Source organism: Echiichthys vipera (assembly GCF_963691815.1).
Source record: "Echiichthys vipera genome assembly, chromosome: 18".
Lineage (NCBI taxonomy): Eukaryota > Metazoa > Chordata > Actinopteri > Perciformes > Trachinidae > Echiichthys > Echiichthys vipera.
The window spans coordinates 26,238,613-26,255,193 of record NC_139843.1 but is presented as its reverse complement, the minus strand read 5'-3'; the positions used below and the strand labels follow the sequence as shown (position 1 = coordinate 26,255,193).

General features: G+C 43.2%; 1 protein-coding gene across 1 annotated transcript in view; it reads left to right on the top strand.

The window, feature by feature from the left end:
- Window positions 1–536: 536 nt before the first annotated feature.
- Window positions 537–16,581, top strand: part of LOC310961139 (rho GTPase-activating protein 23-like) — a gene marked incomplete at its 5' end in the record, with an annotated part of 40,873 nt that continues 24,828 nt past the window's right edge. The window contains 11 exons of the mRNA XM_083933108.1: window positions 537–752; window positions 4,838–5,029; window positions 6,626–6,656; window positions 6,957–7,052; window positions 8,595–8,673; window positions 8,760–8,820; window positions 10,277–11,699; window positions 13,579–13,743; window positions 15,452–15,560; window positions 16,024–16,063; window positions 16,194–16,331. Coding sequence (XP_083789234.1) covers window positions 537–752; window positions 4,838–5,029; window positions 6,626–6,656; window positions 6,957–7,052; window positions 8,595–8,673; window positions 8,760–8,820; window positions 10,277–11,699; window positions 13,579–13,743; window positions 15,452–15,560; window positions 16,024–16,063; window positions 16,194–16,331 — 2,550 coding nt within the window. The remainder of the gene's footprint in view (window positions 753–4,837; window positions 5,030–6,625; window positions 6,657–6,956; window positions 7,053–8,594; window positions 8,674–8,759; window positions 8,821–10,276; window positions 11,700–13,578; window positions 13,744–15,451; window positions 15,561–16,023; window positions 16,064–16,193; window positions 16,332–16,581) is intronic.

Below are 16,581 nucleotides of genomic sequence, written 5' to 3'. Positions count from 1 at the left end.
CTGGTAAAGCCTGAGAATACCACATCTAGAACTGTGAACTGGATTAAATGAAAGATAAAAGAAGACAGGAAGAGGCTGAGATTTGTACAGCTGATTTGACTACTGAAATGTGCCTTACATCCCAAAGACAAGGACCAAGTTAAACCCAGATAATAAAAAAAGAGGACTAGCTTGAGACATCATGGAAGAAAAGTGGAAAAAATATGACGAATGAAGTCTTATCCGATCCAGGATCGTCATGGCTTGATCACCTATCTGATGAGTTTCCCAAATGAAGATACACAAATAATGAAGCTCAAGCTAAGTCCAACGCAAGGATATTAAATTCACACATTCAAGACTTGGTGCTCTGCATCCACAATGCTGATTGTGACACTTGAGTAGTTGTGTAGACGTGTGCTTCTCATGATGCATGGAGCAGAGATTGTGCCGAGGTGACCGGATATCTCAGTTGTGGGGTCTGAAGCCTTGTGACCCCTGGTGTGTTACTGTGTGTGTGCTGCACAGACAGTAGTGCGTATGAATGTTGAGGTGCTATGCTGAGGGTGTCAGGTGTTGCACCAGCTCCTTCGGGCCATGAATGGCGTTTTCAGTGTTCCGTTGGCGTGGACTGTAGCGACGCTGAACCACGCTGTATCTGGCTGGCAGTTTTAAGGGGGGTCTCACCTCACGCCTCACCCCACCCAACACCCATCACTTCACCAAGAATACGGGGCTCTCGGAGGGTCATACAGCGCCATCGTGTGTCCTGGGTAAGAGGGGAAACAGTAGTTCTGGGATGAAACTGCCAATGCCCAATTTCTTTCTTCCCATTATTCAGTACTACTAGATTTTATTCTGATCTTTCCAGGGGTATTTTTTATTTAAGGTCATATTTAGCCGAATACATTGTCTCTTCAGTTTAATCGTTCTTTGGATCATTCTGGGTTGTGAAGGAGGTGCCGGGGATCGACTGTTAACCTGGCCTCTGCCTTCTCTGTGTCCGGTGGTCAACTTCACACCCAATACTTTATAGACGTTTGTCAGACCAGGCAAAAAAGGCAGATAATTCTGACTGTTGTGAGGTGTCCCAGATGCTGCATCAGTTGTCCTTCACAATGACAAAATACTCATGATAAATGGAACTCTGTCATAGATCATGACAAAAGTATCGTTCATATTTGGCAGCAAGTTATTGCTGACTGGTTCGCCAAAGCCTTTACTTTTACTATTCTAAAAGTGTTTCTGGTAACGTAAATAGTTCCCAGCTGTGACAGCGACGCTGGTATTGCTTTCACCTTGTGAGTCTGTGTGTGTGTGTATCTATCATCATTACAAAAAGGGGTCCTGAAGAAACCTACTGTAGAAGGAACTACCACATGTTTTGAGTATTTTGTCAGGTGTTTATGTCTGTCTGTCTGCAGACACATTTTGTCACCATGATAGCGTCTAAACCGTGTGAGATACAGTCACGAAACAAATTTGAAATTAGGTGTGATCCAAGCAAGTGGGCTGGATGTGAGGCCTTGGACCCCCCACCTGGCGCCCCTGGCCTGATACTTAACAGGTACGAGCTCAAAATGAAGGCCAGGTCCAAAGATGGGTGTGGTCAGAGCAAGGTCGGAAGTAGGGGGTTTGAAAGTAACCCAGAAATAACATATGTACTGAAACTCTCTACCAACTGTCAGTTGTTCTGGTGTAACTGCGGTGCTGTACGGTGCTGTCAGTCCAGACTAGCTTTTGAATCTGTCTGAGGTCCATCCTGGTATGTAGTAGTAGGACTGCAGCTGTCATTGTTTCTAATAGTCCTCATCTCCTATCTGATCTAATGAATGTGGAAATGATGCTTCTTCGGCCATCTTGATTTAACCTTTCCTGTCTGTTCTAGTTAGTGCTAAAGAAGGACACCATTAATGGCCACCGCTGTCCTTTTCTACCATGTGGATGTTCTGGTTTTATCACAGGGAGCCAACGTTGATGTCATTGCTATTAACCGTAGGGGTGACTAACCTGTGTCAGGTTAGAGTCGAACAAAACAGCTATTGGCGCATTGTCATCATCTACAGTTCAGAGAAAGATTCAGCACGTGGGGTTTGATTCGAGGGTGTGTGTTATGCCATCCCTCTGTTCCTCCTTTAGGTGTTATGTAATGTAGCACTGAGGGGGCCTGTTGACAAGCAGAGGGTAAGGGAGATGAGGCTGATGTCCTCACGATGCATGGAAATTCATGTAGCTTTATATAAAATCTTGTGGGTGAATGCATATGTGGGTGTGTGTGGTTGTCCTTTTACATCATCTGTTCAAGTATGCATCAAGGATCATACAACACACACTGCTTGAATGTTTTCCTGCTGATATAATAGCCGTTTTAATAATCCAGCTTTTTCTAGTATACAATGAGTGTGTGTGAGTGTCCACTTGTATTATCTGACCTGTGTATGCAGGGGAGATGTGTGTCTTTTTGCATTGGCTCTCAGTTCAGCTCATTGTGCTGTGGTCTGAATGTCAGATGAACTAAATCCTTTTAACTGTGGTCTGAATTTCAAATACTAATTCAAGTGAGCAAAATGAAATGACTAGTGCAGTTGAAAGAACAGAGAGTATATTGAGTGAGTGACCCATGTTAATGAAGAGCTATATTTGAGGCAGCACAACAAGCCCTTGTTGTCCTGAAAGAGCTGCACAGTCAGGCGAGTGTTCAGGATCAGGTAAGGACTCTCATCTAGGCTATCCTCATTCACTGTCTGAACATATACCTTATTATTTAAAAGTAAGGCGCTGTAGAACTTACATCTAGAGCAAAGAGGGAAATTAGGTGACGTCCTATAAAATATAAGTAGTATAAGTCTGTGTAGGATCAGGGTGGTGGATGAGTCACAAAACACAGGACTTTCACCTGAGGGACTGGTGTTGGTGTCCCAGAAGTACAAAGCCAAACCACAACCTTTTTTCTAAGATTAACCAAGTAGTGGTCTACATGTAGAAGTGTCCACAAGTGTCCTTGGGCAAGAGACTGAACCCTGAATTGCTCCCCATGCTCCCCATGGGTGTGTGAATGGATGAATGTGACAAGTAATGTGAAAGCACCTTCAGTAGTGAGAAGACTAGAAAGGCACTATATAAGTCCATTTACCAAGTCCAGGTGAGAGTCCATTTTATTTAGTCTGGTTGTTTTGTTGATTTATTTAGGATATTTAAAATTTCTTACACTTCTAGAAATTTACAGTTAATATTTTTTAGAAATAAACTTTAATTCATCTTTGAAAGGGTGTACTTGCAATATTATGCCATTATCATTATCTGTTGGTCTCAAAACAGCAATATTATCGCTTCCCGCAATAATTTCCGGGACAATTTATCGCCCACCAAAAATTGGAATTACACTTTAAGGCCTCACTACTACAGTATTTCTGAACCTCTAAAATAGACACGATTTGGAAACCCTGCTGAGCGTGTTTTAGTTTGAAATCCCCCAGGTTTGTGTCTTAGTCTGAGCTGGCAGAAACAGAGGCGTTGGAAACGATGACAAAGACACGCACGTCAGTCAGTCCGATCAGTTAGACCTGACTGGGATTTCATCTTCTTGTGTGGCTGCTCTTTTCTCTTTGTCATGGCTTCCTCCAGTGATGGATAATGATCCTGGGACCACTCTAATATGTCAGCGAAATTCTTTGTACCAAATCTGTTTTTACCACGACCGTTACCTCCTTATACTCATGTGTTACTTTACAGTTACAGTTCCACCTCGTCAAAGGTCCAAGATAAGAACTCTCTGGTCTCACCCTTCACCATTGCTGTTCTTCCTCTATAGTATTTTCTGTATTTTCAACTTCTACATCCATGATGTTTGCACACAAATAGACAAATGGTCACATGATATGTGTTTTCAGGCACATGAAAACACATATCATGAACAGAGATTATTTCCAATAAAGACCTAAAACACTTGTGTGGACGGAGATTGTTGTTAGTTCTCAAACGCTGTTTTAGAATAAAAACGTAGTAGTGTGGATGGAGCCTAACACTGCTCAAAATCTAAATGTTGCCAGTTGTTCAACAATATTGACTTCCCTCTGTGGAAAGTGTGTGTCTCTTCCCTGCTCTCCTTGGGAGCATTCTTAGAGGCAAAAAATTCCCCAAATCACGGCCATCCATTTCCTGCCTCAAGAAACAGACTTCCTGTTGTTTTTGGCTGAGTCAAGTGTCTTTTGTGTGGAATGAATTTGTGTGCTTTTAGTGCTATTGAATATTTCTCTGTTTATCAGCCCACTCTAATGATCAAGATCAATGTTGTTCTGTAAATGACTAAAGTTTCCAGGCAGGTTGGAGCTACAGTTTATCCCTTTATCAGCTGAGTTGTGTTCAGTGTTTGTATGTGAAACAATGGTTTACTCTCACCTCCTGTAGGCTAAAGAAATATCAGTGGATGTCTTTAATCACACTCTTTGTGAAAGTGTGTGTTCCCTTTGTCTCCTGCTCTTCTGGTCTGTGTTTCCAGATCAGTGTTTATGAGCCCTAATCATTTCCTGTTGTTCCATGACTTATTTATAGACAGTATATATTTTTAACTCTTCCATTGTTGGCTGCAGGTAATAAATGTGATTATAGGTGGGGTTGTTGTTGAAAATAGAGCTTCCTCTTTAGAGACAGGAAGTCTCTGAGAAATTCCTGGCATTGCTGTAGTTGTGCCCTGGTCAAACCTGGGCAGAGTCCTCAGTGAATGGACCACATACAGCCACATTCACCCACTCTCTTCCCTTAAATGCATTCAACTACATGGTGAAGTTCTGTCAGTGTTCATTTTATACCAAGAGGAAAAGGATTATTGATTTAAACATTTTCTCCATCTTCTCAATAGGCTAAAGGACGGCGAGATGGCACGGTGTTGTCCAGTGAGAACAGGCGCCGGCCTCTGTCGTCAGGTGAGGTGGAAGGCGTGTCATGGCAGGGCTCACGGACCATTTTTGTGCAGAAGAACTCACAGGGATTCGGCTTCACTCTGCGCCACTTCATCGTCTACCCACCAGAGTCCTCCCTCCACAGCCTCAAGGTGAGTGAACTGCTCTCTGCCGTTTACAGCCTGCATCCTCTGGACCACAACAACTTGGGAAATACACCTTCACTCCACCAAATCATTCATCTGATCAAATGCAACAATTTAGTAATGATAACAAAAGAGATAGAATTGCTGAACTTAAATGAACATTTATTTATTACTGTTATTGTTTACATTGTTGACTAAAATGCACAGCATAGGTTTAAGAAATACACTGAAAAAAACATTGTTTTTGTCATAGTAACAGCCCCTAAAAGGCTTCATAGCTTCACTCACATAGCGTCCCACAACCATCCCAAGTGACAAATGTGATAGATGTTCATCCGTAGGAGCAGGGGCTGTGGACGCCTGTACCATAGTTTGAGCCCTGCAAGCTAGTTTTGATGGTTGAAGGCTTGCCAGAGTCATAAATAGTATTAACATTTATAAGACAATTGAGCAATAATTAAGGCCCGTAAAAAGTATTAAAAGGTGTTAAACCCCATTTTGCAAGGTATTAAGTTTTGTAACCTTAATATGAATATTGGTTCAAAGAGGTTGTAGCTAAACTTTGCATGAACTGAGTCATTGCCTGGGCAAGTCTGAGTCCGTGTAGTGTAGCAGTCATCTGAAAAGGACAGCTGTCACTGAGCTGCTGAGTGAATGCAGCATGATAAGGTTACGCAAAGGTCCCTTTACGCCCAGATGTTAAACTACATAGCTTATGTATAGTAGTAGTATATGGTAAATGTAAGTCAAAGTATGTGGTTTATGTAAGTGGTCAGAACTCAAAGTGGTGACGTGGTCCTAAATGTTTGTAAAGGGTCTTGAAAGGTATGAAATGTAACTTTAGGATTCCTGCTTACGCAATATCAGAGCCCATATCTGATCCAGGTAATTAGTCAATATCAGAGCCCATATCTGATCCAGTTAATTAGTCAATATCAGAGCCCGTATCTGATCCAGTTAGTTAGTCAATATCAGAGCCCATATCTGATCCAGTTAATTAGTTAATATCAGAGCCCATATCTTGACCTACTTTATATTAAAAGTGTCCTGAGAGATCTTCTGTTGTGATTTGAAACTAATCATAAAATTTAATTAAATTATCAGTCCTGTATCTTGTGCACTTTCAAGGTGCATTATACCCTGAGTCACTCACATTAGTTACACACACTTATGGGTACTGTAATACTGTAGACAGGATGGTCACGTTCTCCTGGCCTGGAGAGGTTTGCTGTTGTGTAGCAGCATACCTCAGTCTGTGTCAGAGCCCTTTGTGTGTCCAGGTCAGGAATGAGCCAACTCAGCGAAGCATCAAAGCCTCCAGATAGACCGAGCCAGCAGGGCTGCCAGTCAGTCAGACAGACAGACAGACAAACAGACAGACAGACAGTCAGTCAGTCAGACAGACAGACAGACAGACAGACAGATAGACAGTCAAACAGACAGACAGACAGACAGACAGGGAGCCCATATGTCTGTCAGTGAGACAGTCAGCTAGAGTCAGTGAGACCTGGGCTGGGAGTGGAGGTTTGTGTTGAACGTGAGCGGAGCAGCGCCTCCCTGTGGTTCCCTGCTCCTCTAACACCTGCTCTGTTTCTCCCAAAGGATGAAGAGAATGGAAATGCAACTGGAAAAGGTGAGTGTTCCGCCCACACACACACACACACAGACACACACATACACACACACACACACACACACACACACACACACACACACAAAATACTGACGTTTAGACATTCAGCTCTGATCAAGTGTCTCTACATGCCACATTAGGATCTGTTGTGTCTATTGTGTTCTGTTTTATAATGCTTAGGGTGTGTGTGTTATGTTTCCATGTGTAGGTGAAGCTGATTCAACTGTGTGGGTTTTGCTGATCTTCTCAGTACAGGGAATGTATGTGCATGCACTAAATCTGTATGTGTGTTTGTTTCAGCAGGTAGTCAGCGGTCTCGCCTGGAGCCGATGGACACCATCTTTGTGAAAAGTGTCAAAGACAATGGCCCTGCGCAACAAGCTGGACTGTGTACAGGTAGAGGACACATGTAGCCAGGACACAAGTGAAAGAGAGGAGAAAGACAGAAGATGTAGCAGAGCTTGGCTCATCACACTCACCAAAACTTAGTGATTGTGTCGGACAGTGTGGGGCAAAAGTTCACTGATGGTTATGTTTTAAGTTTAATGGTGTAAAACTAAAGTGGAACTTCTTAACTTTATAACCAAATATAAGACCAGTGAATGAGCTGTGTGCTACCCACGGCCCTACACGGACACCCCAATCTCCTCGCTGTGAAGACTGGAGCTGCTGGTCATTAGGATTAACATCAATGCTGTCAACATCCAGGGCGGTACTTAAATTCTGCACAATAAAATAAATTCCAAACTCCAAAATAAGCGTACCACCGTCTGAGGCGCTCAAACATTCTTACTGTTTCCTCGCATCACTTTCGTATACTAATGTGTGTTTATGAATCTATATAGCAACAAGTAGTTTGCAATGTTTTTACTCTCAGACTTCATATAGGCTGCCTTCCTATTGCTTAAAGAGTCAGCTATCAACCCTGAGAATGTTGTTTTTGCTCACCTCCAATTGTAAATCTTGTCACCTTGCTGCATTGATGAACAGGTGTACTCCAGGACCTTAGCTGTGTTCGAAATCATTCCCTCATTCACTCACTCACTATTCCCTATATAGTGTTTATTAAATAGTGCACTATATATGAAATAACCAAACAGAATTTGCGACACTACACTGGAATTTTCTAACAACTCGTTGTGTCAGTAGATACTCCGGATATATGTGTGTGACGGAAGCAGCTCTTCAAGCATCATGTAAACGAACAGAGCTGTAAACTCATTTTTTAGTCTATTTATGATACAAACCTGCTCTCAGGAGGATGGTCAAAGGTTGCACTGATGTTCATGTTCATTTCATCCTAAATCCCAAATAAATTGTTGAAATTGCGATTGTGTGTAGTTTTGTTAACAATGGTTGTGTGTCCTGATTATGAGCTGTAATAGCCCACAGTTCATTTATTTCACGAGAGAGTAACCGTAGTAACACTAGTCAGCTGGTGAGGAACAGTAACTGCAGTTAGCTCTCCGGCTACCGTTACCACCTCTTCTGCTGCTTCTTCTCCTTCGGTAAAACATGAGCGCATTGCATTGTGGTATGCAGGAGAACAATGTAGTGTACATCCTATGTACACTCAAATTAGCTGTGGACTATATAGTGAAATTAACCACGGAGAGTTCGAACACCACTACAAAATGGCGTACACACTATATAGTACACTACTTTTGTGATAGGGAACGATTTCGAACACAGCTCTTGTGACGTCACTGTCAGGTCATCAGGTCAAATGCAACACATACAGTAACGTTCCCTTTGTTACAGCGACCCCTCCAACAGGTCTCCCCTCAACCCGTTTCATTGGCTGTAGCTCTCCAACAGACTGCCAGACAGAATAATTTTTTAATATTTCACCCTTCTTCTGAATACTACGTTCTAAGGTATTTTTTTTTGTGTGTGTGTGTGTGTGTGTGTGTGTGTGTGTGTGTGTGTGTTCTCCAGGAGACAGACTGGTGAAGGTGAATGGGGAAAGCATTCTGGGAAAAACCTACTCTCAGGTGATCGCACTCATCCAAAACAGGTGGGGACTCGTGTTTGTAAATCTCTTTTTATGTCTTGCCTGACCTGTTAATGATATTGTCCACATATTTTCACCTTCTTTCGTAGTGAAAACATTCTGGAGCTCTCTATTATGCCCAAAGATGAGGATGTGTTGCAGTTGGTAAGTGTGAGTATTATCTTTCTTCTATTTTTTTCTGCTTTCCTTCTTTTCACCTCGTTACTGTATTCAGTCACAGTTAGCTAGGCTCTTTGCATAATAACAGGCATTGTGTCTTTCTATTATCATTATTGGAGCCACTTATTAAAGTTTAACTTCAGAAATGTGAACTTGTGCATGGGCAGATAAATTATACTGTTATCAATCGGCAGACAACTTAATTTGTTTTTACAGCTGGGTATATAAGAATGCATGAAGGGAGGCGTAAAACGACCAACACGGGTGGAAAACTCTAAGCACTGGATTTTCTTTATTGTTTATTAATATTGTTATTATCATAATAACATTTAGAAACACAATTAGGTGGAGGGTATTATCAATTAAAGCTGAATAGATTCAAAATAATGAATGTTGTCTTGTTAATAGACACAAAAACTAAAAGATAATACTGTTAGTACAGGATAAACGTGGCCTGCAGAGCTCATGTTTCATTTGCTCTGGCAGGTATGTAGGGCCTCTCTGCCATTCAGACAGATTTCCAGCCGTCTAGATCTTGGGTAGACCAATCACAACCGTTTATTTCATGTGGGGCGGGTTTAAGATGACAACTCACAGAGGAGCGTATCCTGCATTCTCTGTGCGTATTCGGCATCCATCATTATCTGACAGGCTGGAGCCGATCCCAGCTGACATCGGGCGTGAGGCTGGGTACACCCTGGACAGGACCTTAGACTATCACAGGGCACATAGAGACAAACACACTCACATTCACACCTACGGGCAATTTAGAATCATCAATTAACCTAACACGTGCATGTCTTTGGACTGTGGGAGGAAGCCGGAGAACCCAGAGAGAGGGAACCCTCTTGCTGTGAGGCGACAGTGCGAACCACCACACCACCCCTTCAATCGAGGCAGTACTGATCAAATATGAATCAGGATGCTGTTACTATTGCCTCTTTTGGCCAACAATGTTTTCACAAACACATTTTAGTTACCGTTTAGCTGTAATTTGAGAACGTTTCCTGCTTTTAATTGGACCAAGCCCAACTTCAACTTCATGTGTCACTCTGCGCTACGTTGTTTTGTTGCCCTGATTGATTTCAGGTCACGTTTCATTGCTCTGATTGGTAGTAGGTCTGCCTAATACAGATTTATCTCTGCGTAGTTGATTATGGCCCTTGGAAATTGAAAGTGAACTGGGAGGTTCAATCTGTTACGCTTTTTTAAATGAGTCTGGGGATGCAAACTAGTGATTAACTGCCCCAACATTACAAAAAGGAGATAAAGTTCCAGTTTTGGTTTTATAATAAGGATTTAGCTTTTATACGACAAAGGAAAGAAATAACACTTCATGGTGCGTGTTGCATCTGCCTCACTCTGCCCTCCAGCTGTTCCCTCAATCTTTGTTTTTCTGTAATTTCTTTCCTGTTTTACATTGTGCCCTAACCCCTCTTGTCCTCAGGCGTACTCCGAGGATGCCTATCTGAAAGGCAATGAGCCATATTCAGGAGAGGCCCAGAATCTCCCTGTGCCGCCGCCTCTCTGTTACCCTTCCACCAAGCCCAGCTCCACTGCCCCACAGCCTAGCCACAACCTCCACAGTCCCATAGACAACTGGCAGTGCCGTCCCAGCCCCGCTGCCTCTTTACTGGACAACCGCCCCCCTGCTGCTTCTACTCCCAACTCCCGCTGGCCCGGGGGCCCCCAGGATTCCAGTGGACACTTTGCCCCATTGGGGCGGCACCGAGGCCGCTCCTCTTCGGCCATTAGTGTGCTGGACTTTCACTTTGCCAACCACAATGCTGCCATCGCCTCTGCAACTCTGCCTCCACCACGGAAGAGCAGTCTGCCGGCCTCTCCCCGCACTCACGCCGACAGTCTCTGCCACCAGGCTCTGTCTGACTGGTACTACAGCCAGGCTGAGGCTGCAGAGAGCATGTCCCCCCGCCGTCGCAGTATATCTCAGGATTATTTAGCAGAGCTGGGGCTGGGGTTAGCCCTTGGCCCCGGTCCTACATCTGCTTCCACAACATCTGCAGAACAATGCAGAAGAGAAACCCTCCTGTGCCACCACCAGGCAGCTGCTGCTTCCCACGACTCCTATTGGCTAGGGGGCTGGGGTGGTGTATCAGGACCAGGGAGCAGGTCATGTTCAGAGAGCCTCCTGGCAGCCTATGCCGAGTACGAGCATAACTACGGGCGTTCTGTGGAAACCCTGGCACAAGCCTCTGCACTGGTGTCACCACGCTCCGAACACTCTTCACAAGCCTCCCAAACAGCAAAAGAGCAGAAAGTCTCACCAGGGCATCAGCACAAAACCATCACAGCCTCCTCCACAATGCCTCCTAGTGGCAGGCAGTCAGGTCAGCAGGTAGCTGAACCCCAAACAAGGCGAGTAAAAGAAGAAGAGCTGGTGGGCTACAAAAGCTGCAGCCCTTCTTTCTCCCGCAAAGCCGGCCACCTCCTCCAGCAGGCACACTCCTTCAGAGAGCCTGGCTACAGCGGCCCTCACCTCAACTGGAGCCCTGGAAGCAGGAGCAGCCCTGCAGACAGCGAGGGGGGGATGGTACCCAGGCCCCAGTCTACCCCCGCCCTGTCTGTGTCAGAGGAGGAGAGAGCCCGACTGGGTGAGGACAGGGAGGTCATCTCCCCCATCTCCCTCAATCAAGAAGTGGTCCTGAGGCAGAAGCCACCTTCCAGCCGTCGAACCCCTGTTCAGGCAGTACGAGTACCCCACTACGCCACACCTGTGGAGTCCCCCGAGCCCCCTGGTGTGGAACCTCCACGAGGGACCCCCTCTCCTGTCTCTGGGGCCCCCAACCGCAGGGCTAATGGTAGCCTGGCACAGCATGCATACAACTCCCTGTCCTCTATTCCCTTCATAGGTTAGTGACCTTTTCTCTGTAGCAACAGCCACAGCTGTCGGAAGATGTCAAAGATGTCCTGATAATGCAGTTATTATATTGCAAGTGTTGTAAAATTTAAACGCGTCTTTCCAAAGACGAGATTACTCCCACTCGGTGTTATTATTTACTCAATTTCATAAAACAGGTGTCTTTGGAACAGTTGTCTGTTGCTACAGAGCTCTTAAATATATCTATCTCTGTCACACCTGTAGTGTGTTTCATAAACATTACATGTCAACATAATGTTTGTTCCTTCAGGACATCAGGTTTTCTGTTTGTTTAAATCTGTGTTGGTGAATGTTTTAATGGTGTTTTTGAATCTTGACATGTCTTATGTTTGTGTACTGTGAATGGACGACAGTAGATGATTTAGGTCTGGAAACATCTCTTAGAAACAGAGCTGCTCTGGAGTCAGAAATAATCTTTCAGGTTCAGTCGAAGGGAAAAATAACATCTGTAGTCTTGCTGACACTGCACCAGTGAGATGTCCTAGCTAACCCTCAAGTTCAAACTGAATAGAAGCCTGTGAGTAACTCACAACTTTGCAGTTACTGCTGCTGTTTTTATTTGAAAGAAAGACAATGTGACTTTGAAAGAAAAGGTAGCACATACCCCCCCTAACAAATGTAGGTTCAAAATTGCTCTTTCACAGGGCTTTCCTGTCACAGCCTATGACTTATGGCTAATGTTAGCAAACAGTGGTGTGCGTATAACTGACATCACTGAGTGAGTCTCCATGACTCTTCTCTAGTTCTGCCACTCACACCATGTTGGCACAATAGGAAGAAAACCTCCCATTTTTCCCGTTTTTGGAATGGGAACATAATCTGCTGGTCTTGTAATGGTCCAATACACTGAAATGTTGCCTATTCAAGCTATTTGTATTGGTTTGCTAACAAGTGAAATATAATTGAAAAACAATGTAAAGTTTTCGCTAGCTCATTTTTTTTCACCATAATTGACTAGTGGATTGTGTTAGATGTAACCACATTTCTGTAGCTCTTGACATCAAATGGGAGATTGTAGCCGTCAGTACAAGTATAGTAGGAAACAACTTTACCACATGGCTTCTTATAATTATGGTCTGTACCAGATGTTTTCAAAGCGAGGGGTGGGCTCCACAGGGTTCTCCAAGCAGTTTCAGGGGAGACTTAGTTTATAGAATACCATCTTACAACGAGATCATACTAGCCGCATCCTGGTCAGGGGCGTAAAGTGCCCCTTCTCTTCCACTTTCTACCTCCTTACTTTACCTGGATCAGACCCATTCTCCAACTTGACCGTTTTGATCTCCAATACACAACTGTAAAGTTTGGGGACTGTATCTTGCACTATTGCAATGCTATTGCAGTGACCAAAATTGGCCACAGACAGACAGACAGACAGATAGACACCTGCCAAAATAGCCAAAACCTCCTCTGCGGTACTTCCTGCTACAGTAGGTGTCTCCAGAATCACATTTTGTCATGACACACTGGTGTAACTAACGATGGTTCAGAGATACAATCATTTTTTGAGTTGTTCCCACTTTCCCAGAATACCAATCTAGCCTCAACTGTTGTTGTGAGTGTCTGTGGGATCAAATAACATCACCATGATCCCATAGGCATCCATGAATTGAGCCAAACTAAGCACATAACTAAGAGGGCTTTGTTTGAGGGGAGGCCCACAGTGTCAGACTTTGAAAAACCCTGGTCTATACAATACGTCTATATATATATAGATAGGTTATTTGTGCCTCCAGAGTAGGTCCTCCTCAGAGATGTTGGAACAACCTAAACACCACCTGGGGAAACTCTTGTCCTGTCACTGTGTTTAATCATGTCTCCCCCTGTTGCTCACCTGTGATAACTTGCAGATGATTCCACCAGTCCTAGTACTGACCTACAGGCCTGCTATGTGCCAGCCCACTCTGTTGTGTCCAGTTCCCAGGCCGCCACTATGGCCTCCCTCACTTCCACCTCTGTCTCCCCCACCCTGTCCTCAGTCTCACTCTTTGTCCGACTTCATTCTCAGGACTGCAGTGAGTGTCACTTACCCACTCTAAATACTGAAAGGCTTCATAGAGAGCTATATATACTGTACATATACAGTATGTCATCCAGTATATTTGAACTGACATTGCCAAACATCACTCCAAATGTTTTGGAATCAGAATGACAAGCAGTTATGTAATGCCTTTATTTTGGTACCCTGATAGTCGTTTAGCCTCACACTCATCTTAAAGGAGTACAGTGACATTTGCAAAGGAGGATTCCTCTCGCTTTGTGGGAGGATTAATCTGAACCTAAGGGTTCATCATTCAATAAGAAAGTACTCAGAGCCACTGTGTTTGGAATTTGGAAATCTTTGACTGTGGCGCTCTACGTATTTAAATCAACACTGTGGCACTAACAAGGCATTGTTCTCACTTTTAACTATTAAAACATGCATAATCATGTTTCTTATAAGTGCTAACACATGATTTATAATCTAACACTATAAATGTTTATGATGCTATTATTAACACTATCACCCTAATTGTCTTAACAAGACATATTGTTAATAACCATCTTATAAGGCCTTTATTACCTATTGACTAACGCATATTACAAGGACCTTAAAGTGAAATCCGGGCGTAAAATAATCCCAGGGTCTTTTTTGACACTTGCACCCATCAGATAAGCCATTGAGACAGTTTTTTTTGTGTGTAAACTATTAATGGAGAAATCCGGGAGAGTCGCTAACCGTCGCTAACAGCCGGACGTGGCTAACAGTACGGTGAAGGCATTTAAACATATTTTTTAACCACTAATACTGCTCAAAATAACAGCAAACCTCTGCAGTAGCATGAGAAGAGTCCCTACACAGTAAACAAAGCACCAACAACGTAGTTTGTGAACCCAGAGTTTATTAAAAGAATGTTTTAAAGACTTATCTACTGGCCCTGTACCAGCTCCTCTCATAGTAAAGTCCATTCAAGTGGATTACCAAAGTCAATCCCAAAGGAAGGAGCCCATTGGTGCTTTGTTTTCTGTGTAGGGACTCTTCTCATGCTTCTTCTCATGTTATCTTGAGCAGTATTAGTGGTTAAAAAAGACGTTTGAATGCCTTCACCGTGCTGCCCCCAGCTAATCAGTGTTAGCCACGTCCGACGGTTAGCGACTCTACCGGATTTCTCCGTTAATAGTTGTTACACAAAAAAAACTTGATGGCTAATTTGATGTATGTAAGTGTTTAAAAAGTGTGTTTGCTTAAGTTTCTGCTAATTGTAATCTTTAGCGATTGTGTGCTGTTCATTGTGCATGCAGCAGAATTTTACGTCTCTCTGAAACACTCGCATCACAATGATTTGAAAAATGCTATAATCCTAAAAAAAAAAAAAAAGTTTAGTGTTTTTTTTACACTGTAGTGTGGCTACACTGGGGAAAACGTTTCTCTGTCCTCATTTAAGACTGCTGATCACAAAGGGACACTACATGCTGTTAGCATTGTCACCCAAATTGTATCCAAAGCTGGGAACTTAAAATCCAAATGTCATGGTATTCCTTTTATATGCAGTATGTACGTTTAAGCCCTTAATTCATTCACCTGACTAATGTTATACTCACTGTTTAAAGCAACAAATCACTCCAATCACTCATCTTCTCGTCACTTCACGTCACCACCATACACTGCATATTTTTGAACCCTCTTTGTCTCCTCCTCGTCCTCCTCTTTTCCTCCCTCTGACTTGTCTCCTCTCTCTTCAGGCAGTATTAAAGGTCGCCGCTCCTCTTACCTGCTGGCCATCACCACCGAGAGATCAAAGTCCTGTGACGAGGGTCTCAACACCTTCAGGGAAGAAGGCCGTGTCTTCTCGTGAGTCACGACACTTTAAAACCTGCATGCTTTGCTCAGATGGGTCTATATAGTCCAAGAAATGAGTTTGTCTTTTACCAGTAGCTTCTACAGTATGTAACCCCAAACTTCAACATTACACTTCAAGTGTCATGCGCACAACAATAACATCATCAAAGCATTAGGTCTCAGGCTCCCTCCGACATTGCTCATTCAAAATTTATAAACAAAAAATCTAATCTAGGAAATGTACTATTTACCCTCATTTATTTAAAAAAAGGCTGCATCTCATAGATTTATTAATAATAATTACTCCAAGTTATTTTTATATTCTGTTCTACTTTTTGGGATTTTAACCTTTTGATTTATTTAGCTTGTTAAAACTATATCTACATATTAGCATATACTAGCATATTGTTTTTTTCAAGTCATTTGGACTCTGGAGAAGTGCTCTTTTCTAGCTGGTGTGTTTTCTGTTCCACAGCAAACTACCAAAAAGGGTCAAGAGCTTTTTCACTGATGGGGTGAGTGTTCAACACAGCTGTAATCATTAGACTTGACTGTGCATTTTATATTTCTACATTATTGATTTTCCATCAACCAAGAAAACACTGTGTACTGTGCAACCCATAATACTCATAATATGTGTTTTAGTCTCTTGAGAGTCTGCGAGCCCAGGAGGAGGCCCGCTCCAAACGCCACTCCACTTCTGAACTGGGAACCATCACCTTAAGTGATGTTCGCAAGGAGGGCTGGCTGCACTCCAAACAGATCCTGACAGAGAAGGGAAAGGTACGACACAGTGCTTACTAACATACTGTTACTGCACCTTTCAAAAGCGTTCCCTTATACCAAAGCAAAGGTTTACAATCATTGACTTCAGACACAAGTAGATAAAGGCAGGATTCTCAGTTCTAGTCTGCCGTTTTTGATTTTGCCAGCTGAACTGTAGCCAGCTGAAAGTAAATACTAATGCTTACATATACCTAGTAAAAGGGTAGGGCTGGTTAACGGCCCATTTTTTATAGGAATTTTTATTAGT